This window comes from Planococcus citri, chromosome 1, assembly GCF_950023065.1.
Source record: "Planococcus citri chromosome 1, ihPlaCitr1.1, whole genome shotgun sequence".
Classification (NCBI taxonomy): Eukaryota; Metazoa; Arthropoda; class Insecta; order Hemiptera; family Pseudococcidae; genus Planococcus; species Planococcus citri.
In genome coordinates, this window is record NC_088677.1 from 12,126,370 (window position 1) to 12,138,660 (window position 12,291).

A 12,291-nucleotide genomic window follows, 5' to 3' on the forward strand; every position below is an offset into this window, starting at 1 on the left:
TATCGTTGTGAGATTGGACCATTTTTCTCAAAACACATTGGATAGAAGCTAGAGCAAAGAAACCATGCTTTTCCTCTCGAAAATGTCCTCTCTTTAAGTCCCCACAAAGGGCACCTCTGGAGATGAAAATTTTTCTGCTACGGGCAACTCGGAATAAGAATTCCGCCTTTTTTCAATATCCTACAATTTTTTGTTTCATTGAATTTGCGGATTACAATTCAAACTGCATTCGTCGAAAGTTGAAGCTTTGAAAAATGAAAAACCAAAGCGACTAGTGAGCAAAAAGCAAAAACCCTCTCGCAATCTAGTTTCTTGTGCAATTTTATGTACTAATACAACGAGACGCTAAGACGATTAATTGTTGATGTTGATTATTGAAGCTTTAAAAAACAAACAATGCAATTAGTCAGTAAAAAGTTCTAAAACTCACTTGAAATCGTGTTAAATTTCATTTCAAACGAATTAGTAGAACAATTAAGTTTAGGAATTTCAGTGTAAATCTCGATTTTTTTTTGCTTCATCGACGAAAAAATAGAAATATCCGAATCGTAGGGAAAACAAAAGTTGGAACTTCGAACGTTTGAAGACGTAAAAAAAACAACAAAAAACAAAAAGGAAAAACTCTCTTGCAGTCAGCAATCAATGTTCACAGTTGATTTTTGTTCTTGCATGTGTTGTAGCCTGTAGGTACGATTGTACATGATGTGAAATCTAACTCGAGCTTATTCTTTTACATTTTGAAAATATTGTGCAATCAAGTAGGGTGCTTTTTATTCAATTTCAAATGAATATCGAGGAATTGATGTCTTTTGGAAAAATATCAAGAATCCGTCGTCATTGCGTAAGTCTTCAGAAACATTTAATTCTGTGTTAATTTGCAATAAGTGTTGAAATTTTTCCAAGTCCAGAGCCTTTTACTTAGTAGAAAGAAAATGCATGGGATTATAAAATCTCTGTATTCACGGAATAGGAGGAAGAATTAATATATGAGACGAGGTCATGAGGTTATGGGTTTCAGTCCCTCAGCCCCCCACTCTGTTTGAAAAAAAAATGATATATAGATCGAATTATGATTATGTGTTTGGATATAAATTGATCCAATTTGTTAGAGACGTTGCGATAATGGAATTTGATGAAGTACTTATATGTAATCAATTTTGATTTATTCTTTTTTTCATGAGTACCTATGTGCGGATGTTCAAGGCAAAATTTAAATATGCGGATGAAATTGAAAGTCAAATTGATGAAAATCTGTCTCTATACGCTGAATTAGGTCGGGACGTCGATGAGCTGGAATTATTTCTCTGTAGGTACGATTGCACATGCTGTGAAATGGCCTACTCGAAATGCTGTGAATCGTGAATTTAGAAAGGGGAAAGATAACTTACCTTATTACTGCTTAATTTGATCTTCTACATGACATGAAAAAAGAAACTTAATAACTATCGTTGTGAAATTGGACCATTTCTTTCAAAACACATTGGACCTTTGAGGCTCCATACGAGTATCTTCCCATCAGGGTCACCTCTGGAAGTGACAATTTTTCCGCGACTGGCGCGGAAACTCGAAATAAACGTTTCATTTTTTGTCAAAATTCGGTGATTTTTTTGGTTTATTAATTTGCGGAATACTATTGAAATTGCATTCTCGAAAGTTGAAGCTTTGAAAAAAACAAGCAAAAGCAATTATTGAGCAAAAAAGCAAAAACCGTATTGCAATCGGTTTACTTGTGCAATTTCAATACCAAAAACTTTGGTTTTATAGGTCTATCCAACGCTTGCTCATTTTTTTACATTTTGAAAATGTGCAATTAGGTTACCTATGTACTTTTTATTCAGTTTCAAATGAATAGGTAATGCAGTATTGATGCCTTTTGGAAAAATATCGAGACATATCGATATTAATGAAGTATCGAAAAGTCAAGTTGATGAAAATTTGGGTGTAAAATCTCATCTGTAGAGACCTTTTTCCATTTTCTTTTCTTCTCAGCTGTTGCATTTGATTCCTTTTTTTGGGCAGCTGATTTTTCAGTGTACCTACACATTCATTTACTTACTTACCTCTAATTTTCCAAAATTACAGGTTCAATCATTGATTAAGTAGTTTGATCGAGAACATTTAAAGAATTCCGTATTCTTGCGATAGTTTTATCTGGACCATTTCGATTATTTTGGTCTAATTGTTTCGAGGAGGTTGAGAAAAAGGTCTCCATTTCCAATCGAGTGATGACTTAAGTTCAATTTTTTTTCTGCAACAACATCAGCCAACTTTTTAGTATAAATTCTTGTGCATGGATTTTTCTAATTTGTATGCTGAATTTGCTGAAGGCGCTGATGGGCTAGAATTTTTTCTCTCATGTACGGTTGCGCATACTGTGAAATGGCCGACTCGAAATGCTGTGAATTATGAATTCTGGAAAAAGGAAAAATAACTTACCATACTGCAGCTCAATTTGATCTGAAATTACTATCTGTATCTTTGATGAAAATTTGGGTCATTTTTTTCGAAACACATTGGATAGGAGTTAGAGCGAAGAAATCATTTTTTTTTTCTGGAAAATATCCACGTTTTGAGGCCACATATCTTCCCATCACGGGCACCTCTGGAGGTGAAAATTTTTCCGCGACTGGCAACTCGGAATGTAAATTCCACCTTTTGTCAAAATCCTGTGATGTTTTGTTTCTTTGAATTTGCGGATTACAATTCAAACTGCATTCGTCGAAAGTTAAAGCTTTGAAAAAGTAAAAAATAAACAGAAGCAACTGTGAGCAAAAAGCAAAAACTCTCTTTCAATCGGTTTACTTGTGCAGTTTTATGTAGAATAACTTTCTTCACCGTTTGTATTGTTTTCATGTGAATATGATTTATTGTTGCTGTTGGCTGTTGAAGCTTGGAAAAAAAAACAATGCAACTAGTCAGCGAAAAGCTGACTGAAACCTTTTTGCAATCGCTCACTGAAAGCAAAATTAGTATAAATGTGTGAGATATTCGTCATATTAAGTTTTGGTGGAAAACTGCTCTAAATTGGATCCAATTTCTGTTTGAAGACATTGTGAAGTGAAATACAGCATTTAATTCCTTTTTTTTTTTGGCTACTAAACTTCGGCAGCTCACAAGAAAAAATTTTCGAATCGTGACCAAATAGGAATAAAACTGGGTCAAATGTAGAGAATTTATGGGATTTCGGTTAAAATAAAAACTTATACTTACTTACGTAGTTTTTGTTTTTATAAGATTTATAACATTTGCGTTATATGAATTTTCCCTTGTTTAAAAATTTCTAAACAAAATTTTTTCAAAATCCAAAATTTTCGCGCCATCTGAATTTTTTTTCCAATTTTGACGTGGTACGTATGAACATTATTCTTTGTGAGATGTAGAAATTCTCAACAGAAAGAAATGACTGTGGTTCAATTTTTCCTTTGTGGATATTGGAAAAATTTAGAAGTGAATCAGAAAAATGTTCAGTTGTGTTGGCAAAATTGGAATCGTAACCGTAACGAACTATGTTCGGTAACTTTTAAGTTTTTATTTTTTATTAAAAATGAATTTCAGTTTCGCGATATATATATTGTTGGTTACATATAAAATGGTTTTTTGTTCTTTTCGTAAAATCGCGTAAACTGTTGGCTGTTAAATTATCGTTGTTTTTTCGTTTGTTTTCGTTAGTTACTAAGTTAGTTCGCGTTAATATTATTCTTGTCGTCGTAAAGTAAAGTCATCGAGCTTTTTGCTCAGTCTCATTTGTCTGGTTTATTGATCGTTAGGTCAATGACCGTTAACAATAAATATTTATTTATTTTTTGTTGAAGTTTGTTTTCGTTTTGTCGAATGTTAGGCAAGTTTAATATTGTTGTGAGTCAGATTTATCGATTTTGATCGATTTATCGTTCATGGTAGCGTGAGCGTAGTTGGTGAAACGCTCTGTAGTTCGACGACGTTTTGGTATCCTGTGTGGATTGGTTCGTCCGAGTATCCGGCTTGTGTAGCTGTTTGTTTTTGGTTCGTGGTGTTCGACGAAGTAAATGTCGACAGTCCTGTCCTATTTGCGGTCAGGAAAATCGGTCAACGTAGACGACGACGACGAGTGTAAACGTAAATCCAGTACGACCTTTGCTGGTTTCCCTGTAAACGAAAATTTGAACGAAAGTAAAACGAAGTCGTCGAAGGGTAAAAGTACTTCGAAAAGTAACGTATCTGATTCCAGTGGCGACGCTAACGTAGCTGGTACGAGTAGTTCTGGTTCTGGTGAACAAGTTGGTCCAACCGATTCTGCTTCTCCTCCTCCTCCGTCTAATCCGTCATCCGGTCCTCCACCTCCTCCACCTCCTGGTCCATCCGACGATCCGAGCGACGTTAGTGATAGTAGCGACGACGACGACGAGTCCGACGAAGCAGCTGTAGAATCTGATTCGAGTAGTTCGTCTGGTAGTATGTTCGGTGCCGGTGATAGTCGCGTAATGGAGTCGATGGTCTTTCGCGGTACGGGCTTTGTGTCCTGGAAAAGAAAAATAAAGGTCATTTTGGCGGCCAAAGGACTTCAAACCGCGATTCTCGAAGTAAATATGTTATCGGCGCGTAAAAAAGCGAAAGCTCTAGAAATTTTAATTAGGCACGTAGCTGAGAACGTTTTCCGACTGGTCAAGGAGACAGAGGATCCGTACGTATTCTGGACGGAGCTCAACTCCTTGTACCAGGCGGAAAACCAAGCAGCAATTATCGACTGTCGAACTTGTATTTCGAAGATTGTCATCGATATGTACAAAGGTCCGAAAGAGTTCTTGGAGGCATTTTATACGCTCGTCAACGATATGGAGAGTTTGGACGTGAAATTGACCCCTTCGGAGGTCTACACGTATCTGATCAATGCGTTAGGCAATTCGCCTAAGTACGAGTCAGTGCGTATGACTGCTCGAGGACTAGTTCACGTCACAGCTGGAGATCCAAATCCAAAGTTAATTTCATCATTGCTTTTGAGTTTGGAAGATGCCTCGAAGAACTCCTCGACTTCGAAGAGTTCGACAAGTACCGGTTCAGCGATGGCCGCATCCGATCAATCCGGTAATAATAATAATAAACGTAATCGTAATCGTAATAAATCGCGTAGTAGTAATTCGAACTCGTCCAGTAATTCGTCGAACGGTAACGGTGATCGTAGTGGTAATAATGGCTTCGTACAAGCCAAAGATCGTACCTGCTATAAGTGTCATAAACGGGGCCACATGGCCAAGTCTTGTCGATCCGCCGGAGGGAATTATAGAAACGATACCAACCCTCGGGGAAGTATCGTTTGCTATCGATGCAATCTAACCGGGCATATAGGTCGTAATTGTCCGCAGAACGGTGATTCGTCGCGTAATAACGGTGGTAACGGTTCGTCGAGTGGTACGTCGGGTACGTCTGGTCCGTCAGGTTCGTCCGGTTCGTCAGGGCCTCGGCCTTCGCTAGCTTTAGGTCTTTCTACGCCGTTTTCTGAAAAAAAGAAAAATCTTTTGTTAGATGATCGTCGTAGGAGTGAAATCGTAGATGAATTCGTGAAAGATAGGTTCGGTCGTAGTAGTTTCGGTGACAGTGTCGCGATATCCAATTTCGGTAATTCGCGTAACGTGAATATCGGGTCGAACTATTTTTTAGGTGACTCGACTGCTTTGAATCTCGGTGAAGAAAATGCATACGTCGAGACAAACGACGACGACGGCGTCGATTTTATCACGTTTGTCGTCGATAGTGGTGCGACGTCGCATTTTCTGAAACATCGTGGAGTCTTGCACGATGAGAGGAAAATAAACGAAAGTTTACAGTCCGCTCATTGTGAAGTCTCTTTGATCAAAGAAGGAGTAGGTCGATTGAGAGTTCTAGCCGATGACGGAAACGTCTATTGGTTGAACGAGGTATACTACGTACCTAGTCTTTCTTTTAGTCTTCTGTCCGTGTCGAAAATCGTAGCGAATGGTTATCGTTTCTTCTTCGATGAAGATCCTCGTTTGGTCGATCCTGCGGGAAATTTAGTGTCAAAATTAGTACTTAATGATAATGGATTGTATACGATTCAATTTATGATAAATATACCTCCTATGTTGTACTCATGTTCCAATTATTCATCTGCGTTGGTTTCTAGTGATGTTAGCGACTCGAAAAATGTAGGTAATGGTTCGACGACGATAGGTAATACTTCTAGTAGTGTAAACTCGAACGTTTCAAGTGTAGGTATAGGAAATACCAGTACATGCAGTGACAGTGATGTAAATCTGAAAAATAAAAAGAAAGTAAATAGGTTAAAAGGTGAAGGTGACATCTGGCATCGTAGGTTGGCTCATACGAGCAAGACGGTACTAGATAAGATTCCTGAGTTACGTGGATGTGATTGCCCACCTTTTAATCAATGTCAAATTTGCTGTAAAGCAAAACAAAAGAAACATACCTACGATTCAAGTAGGTATAGGTATCCAAATCCGCTCGATCTCGTTCATATTGACGTAATGGGTCCTATTACAGAGGGACTAGAAGGCGAGCGATATTTGATTGGCTTCGTAGATGACTGTACGAGATGGGGAGTAACGTTCGGAATGAGAAGTAAAGCCGAAGTAGGTACCTACCTAAAAAAATTTGTAAATATTAGTGAAACGTTATGGAGTACGAAAGTGAAGCGTATCAGGTGCGATAACGCTAGTGAATTTATCGGAGGTACCTTTAAAGAGTTTGTCGACGAAAAAGGCATATCTATGCAGAACAGTGAGCCGTATGAGAAGCAGCATAATGGCACCGTCGAGCGTTTTTTCCGAACCATCCAAGAAAAAATGCGAGCTCTGTTATACGAAGGCGGTTTAACGAATAAATTCTGGCTTTACGCTGCATACACGGCAAACTACGTGTACAATCGTTTACCGCATTCTGCCTTGAACGATCTGTCACCGTACGAGCTGTGGAATCGCCGAAAGCCGGATTTATCGAGAGTGAGATTGTTTGGAAGCGTTGCACGAGTTTTAGTACCGCCTGAAAAGAGAAAGAAAACCGATGAGAAGTCGATAGATATGGTATTGTTAGGTTTTACAGAGACAGGTTATGTATTGTACGATGTTTTACGAAATAAATTTACGAATTCGAGTTGCGTAGAAGTAGACGAAACGCGTAAGATACACGATGTTATTAACGATCATTTGTTAAAAACATCGGTATCAGTGAGTGTAAGCGATGTGAATATCGTACCTACGGTTACACCAGTAAGTAACGTTGATTCAGCTCCTGGTTGCTCCAATTGGATAAACCCAGATGAGCTGACTGAAGCCGAACGTAGCGGTGATAATTTAGTAGATCGTAGTTTAATCGATACATCATCTTCGGATGAACGTAGCGACGATTTTGCTTGCTTTGCACTCGCTGGGGTCGATGACCTTACGTATGAAGAAGCGTTAAACGGTCCTGAGTCGAAATTTTGGCGTGTAGCGATAGATGAAGAGTTAAAGGCGATGGAGATCAAAGACGTTTGGTATTCAGCATCTGAAAAAAGCGTAAATAAAGAGAATTATTCGAAAGTAGATAGTAAGTGGGTTCTAAAAAAAAAAATCAACTCGAATGGTGGGGTGAAATTTAAGGCTAGATTGGTGTTGCGTGGTTTCAAAGACAACCATTTTTATGAGTTGGATGAAATATACGCTCCAACACCTAATCAACCGATAATACGCTCGATGCTCAATCTAGCTATGGTCAACAAGTGGCAGTTGAGACAGCTAGATGTGAGTACTGCATTTCTCAATGGAGATATAAACCGAAGTATTATGTTCAACCCACCGAAAGGGACTAACGAAGAAAAAGGTGTCGTATATATTCTCAAACGTTCGTTATATGGGTTAAAAACGAGTCCCAAGTCATGGAACGCAAAATTGAATGAGTATTTACTTTCGCTCGGTTTCGTAAGGAGCAAAGTTGATCCGTGTGTCTACTTCGATGCCGAAAATCCTCTACGTTGCGTGTTTGTCGTTTACGTAGACGATTTTCTAATTACAGGTTGCGATGATCGTCTAATTGAGTGGTTGGTCAAGCGATTGAATGAGCGTTTTGGAATCAGAGACCTGGAACAATGCAAGAAGTTCATTGGAATGGAAATCAATCGTAGTAAAGAAAAGTTAGAAATACATCAAAATTCATATATCGAGCAGTTAGTTAATGATTACGGTTTATCTAATTCGAATAGTATCTCAACTCCAATCGAACCGGGCTTGAAGATTACCAATCTCAAGCTCGATAAAAGTTATGAAACCAAAGTGCGTGGTCTCTTAGGAAGTTTAAGTTACATAGCAAGGGGAACACGTCCCGATATCGCTTTTGCTGTAAACTTTCTAAGCAGATACCAGCACTTGGCAAACAAGGAGCTATTCGAATATAGTAAGCGTATTCTCAGGTATTTACGTAGTACGTTGAACGTGAAACTTACCTACGTAATACCTGAAGTCGTTGATAAATACTCTGTTAGAGTATACGTAGATTCGGACTTCGCTGGTGATTGTTTAGACAGAAAATCAACGTCTGGAATTTTTGTATTGCACTATGGCAACGTAATTGACTGGGTAGTCAAGAAACAAAATTGTGTAAGTCTTTCGTCGTGTGAAGCGGAGTATGTTGCTTTAAGTTCATCTGGTAAGGAAGTTTTGGCTTGGCGAAATTTATTTCTTGAATTGGAAGTTCGTATTGACACCGTACCGGTGTACTGCGATTCTAACGCAGCGATTGCTGTAGCGAACACGGTCGAATCAAAACGTACCAGACATATAGATGTCTGTTACCATCATATACGCGATTTAGTCACGAAACAGATTATATACTTGCAAAAGATATCTTCGGCAGATCAACTTGCCGATATTTTAACCAAAGCCACGACACGTACCGTATTCGATAGACTCTGTGAGTCATTGTTTAATGCTTAAATTAAGTTTTCGAGTTGTTTTTTATGTAATTTAAGTATAATTTAACTGAAATTTTGCTGTAAAAATATTTTGTTTTAAAGTGTTTACTAACACCGGTATTGATAAGAAGCAACAAGTTTTACGTTTATTTAAGTGGTACGCGTGTTAGGGAAAATATTTTTATGGTGGGGTGTTGGCAAAATTGGAATCGTAACCGTAACGAACTATGTTCGGTAACTTTTAAGTTTTTATTTTTTATTAAAAATGAATTTCAGTTTCGCGATATATATATTGTTGGTTACGTATAAAATGGTTTTTTGTTCTTTTCGTAAAATCGCGTAAACTGTTGGCTGTTAAATTATCGTTGTTTTTTCGTTTGTTTTCGTTAGTTACTAAGTTAGTTCGCGTTAATATTATTCTTGTCGTCGTAAAGTAAAGTCATCGAGCTTTTTGCTCAGTCTCATTTGTCTGGTTTATTGATCGTTAGGTCAATGACCGTTAACAATAAATATTTATTTATTTTTTGTTGAAGTTTGTTTTCGTTTTGTCGAATGTTAGGCAAGTTTAATATTGTTGTGAGTCAGATTTATCGATTTTGATCGATTTATCGTTCAAGTTGATGAAATTTGCAGCAAATTTCTACCACTTTGGTTTTTTGTATCCGTCATGCATCTTAAAATTTGGCTTTGAAAATCAGCGTAGTCGTTTTAAGGGAATTGATGGAATTCTTTCTTTCCTAAGCGAGTGATGAGTTAATTTGGGTTTTGTTTTTATTTTTTTCAAATGATACAAGCCTATTTTTCTGCCTCACTCCTCGCATGATAATTTTCCAAATCCATCCCTTATTACTCTGGGACGTTGAAGAGCATCCTGAATATACTTACCTATTTTAATTTGATGAGTACCTATGTTGCAAAAAACCTGTAACAGCACAGATCATTATGCATGCAATTTTGATCAAAATCTAAGCATACTTGAAACCAACTCTTGTCCAGAAATTTTGAGTAGAACGTTGTCAATAGATTTCGTTTGTATTTACAATCATTTCTAGAGAACTGTGTGCAAACTTTCCGCCGATTTTTCAGAAAATAGTTGAGTTAATTTACTTACTTAAGTTGTGGGTTCCGTAAAAAAAATTCCAGCTCATGAATCATGGAAGTTGAAACACGATGATGGTGACAAAATGTCCGGCTAGAAGCCAGGGGTGACATTTTGAGTTTGATCAAAATCGGTTCAAAGGTTCCTGAGAAATGAATTTTTGAATGAGTTTTTGTGCCAGTTCACCCAATGCGGATTTTTATCATGCCTAAAGTTTCATCAAAACTGGTGCAGTCGTTTTCTACGTAATGATAATTATTATTTATCGATTTTTTTTCTTTAAATTTTGTCGCTCGATAAACTCGAAAGCTTCGAACTTTGGTGAAATGTCAGTCTAATGGCCTAGCTGTGAAATTTCAAGTTTCATCTAAATCGGTTCAATCGTTCCTGAGAAATTGATTTTTAAAAAATTCAATGTTTAATGAATTTGTGTACCAATTCATTACTCAAGTAGGTATTCGTACGTGAAAAATTCGGACGAGGTGAATTTGCACTTAAAATTTTATTTCTCAGCAACGGTCGAATCGATTTTGATCAAATTGGAAATTTCACAACTACGCTTTTTGCCAGACATTTCGCCATCATCATCAAGTTCCAAAAGTTCAAAGCTTTCACGTTTATCGAGCGACAAAATTGTTTTTCAACATTTTTCAAAACTCATTACCTAGAAAATGACTGAATCGATTTCGATTGAACTTGAAATCTCACTAGGCCTGCACGATTCCTACAAAGTACCAATACGGTCCTGAATTTTTGGTGAATCATTCGTGAACGAATTGATCAATTTTTTGAAAGAACTATTCGCCAACGAATCGATCAATTTTTTTAATTTATGAATCAATTCGTTCGCGAATGATTCACAAACAGAAGTCGAATTCGTTCGCGAATGATTCACAAACAAAAGTCAATTCGTTCGTGAATGATTCACCAAAAATTGAGTAAATAAATCAATTCGTTCGCGAACGGATCACTTATACGAATCGATTCGTTCGTGAACGAGTCACTTATATGAATCGATTCGTTCGCGAATGAGTCACTTGTGCGAATCGATTCGTTCCCGAACGAGTCACTTATACAAATCAATTCGTTCGCGAATGAATGTTTCAAAAAAAGTGGATCAATTTATTTTCTCAAACAACGTCATTCAACCAATTTTTCAGTACAAATTCTTGTACGGGCGTTTTCCTAATTTGTGAGTTGAATTAGGTTGGGGAACCGATGGGCTGGAATTCTTTCTGTGTAGTATGATTGCACATGCTGTGAAATGACCTACTCGAAATGCTATGAATCATGAATTCAGGAAGAGGAAAAATAACTTACCTTATTACTGCTCAATTTTATCTTCTAAGGATCGAAACATCTCTGTGATTACTTCGTTGTGAAGTTGGACCATTTTTTTTTCAAAATAATTCGGATAGGAGCCAGAGCGAAGAAACCATGTTTTTTCTCTTGAAAATGTCCTCTCTTTGAGTCTCCACAGAGGCACCTCTAGAGATAAAAATTTTTCTGTGACGGGCAACTCGGAATAAGAATTCCACCTTTTTTCAAAATCCCACAATTTTTTTGTTTCATTGAATTTTCGGATTACCTACAATTCAAACTGCATTCGTCGAAAGTTGAAGCTTTGAAAAATAAAACACCAAAGCGACTAGTGAGCAAAAAGCAAAAACCCTCTCGCAATCGGGATTCTTGTGCAATTTTTAGTACTTTTTCTAAGGGTTTTAATAAAGACGATTTATTGTTGATGTAGATTGTTGAAGCTTAAAAAACAAACAATGCCGCAACTAGTCAGTAAAAAGCTAAAACTCACTTGCAATCGTGTTGAATTGAATTTCATTTCAAACGAATTATCAGAGAACGTACGGTTACCATATTTTTCGGAATTTCAGTGTAAATCTCGATTTTTTTGCTTCATTGACGAAAAGATAGAAATACTTATCCGAATCGTAGGGAAAACATAAGTTGGCACAATGTTTTTTCAAAATCCAAAACATTCGCCACATTTGAACCGCCCGTATTTTTTTTGTTTCGGTCTGCAAAACTAAAGTAACCGGTTTTCCATCATTACGATGGTGTTTCAAATAATATGTTTTCTTCGTACCTAAATGTTTTGCATTATTATTAGTTCCAAAATTTCAAAAGATTTTATTTCTAAGATAGGAGGAATATTTTGTTATCCAGTAACGATTTTTTTGGTCACTATTGCACGTTTCAATAAACCGAAGTAGGTACATAATTTGATAAGTCATTGGCCATTTTCTTTTTCCTTATTTTCCTAAATTGGCAATTTCAA

The 12,291-nt window shown here is 37.0% G+C and overlaps 1 protein-coding gene across 1 annotated transcript; it reads left to right on the plus strand.

The window, feature by feature from the left end:
• The first annotated feature begins 4,025 nt into the window (after positions 1 to 4,025).
• LOC135847249 (uncharacterized protein DDB_G0283357-like) lies at positions 4,026 to 9,069 on the plus strand. Its single transcript, XM_065366705.1, has 7 exons — positions 4,026 to 4,482; positions 4,768 to 5,190; positions 5,323 to 5,592; positions 5,635 to 5,841; positions 7,114 to 7,347; positions 8,722 to 8,877; positions 9,002 to 9,069. The coding sequence occupies exons 1-7, from the start codon at positions 4,026 to 4,028 to the stop codon at positions 9,067 to 9,069; spliced, it is 1,815 nt and encodes a 604-aa protein (XP_065222777.1).
• Positions 9,070 to 12,291: the final 3,222 nt, after the last annotated feature.

Excerpts from the sequence above, each read along its gene's own strand:
- LOC135847249 (XM_065366705.1), top strand. The coding sequence starts at position 4,026 with ATGTCGACAGTCCTGTCCTATTTGCGGTCAGGAAAATCGGTCAACGTA. Across the intron at positions 5,191-5,322 it reads CTTCGTACAAGCCAAAGATC|GTCGTAATTGTCCGCAGAAC; the intron begins GTACCTGCTATA and ends CCGGGCATATAG. Across the intron at positions 5,593-5,634 it reads TGTCGCGATATCCAATTTCG|GTGACTCGACTGCTTTGAAT; the intron begins GTAATTCGCGTA and ends ACTATTTTTTAG.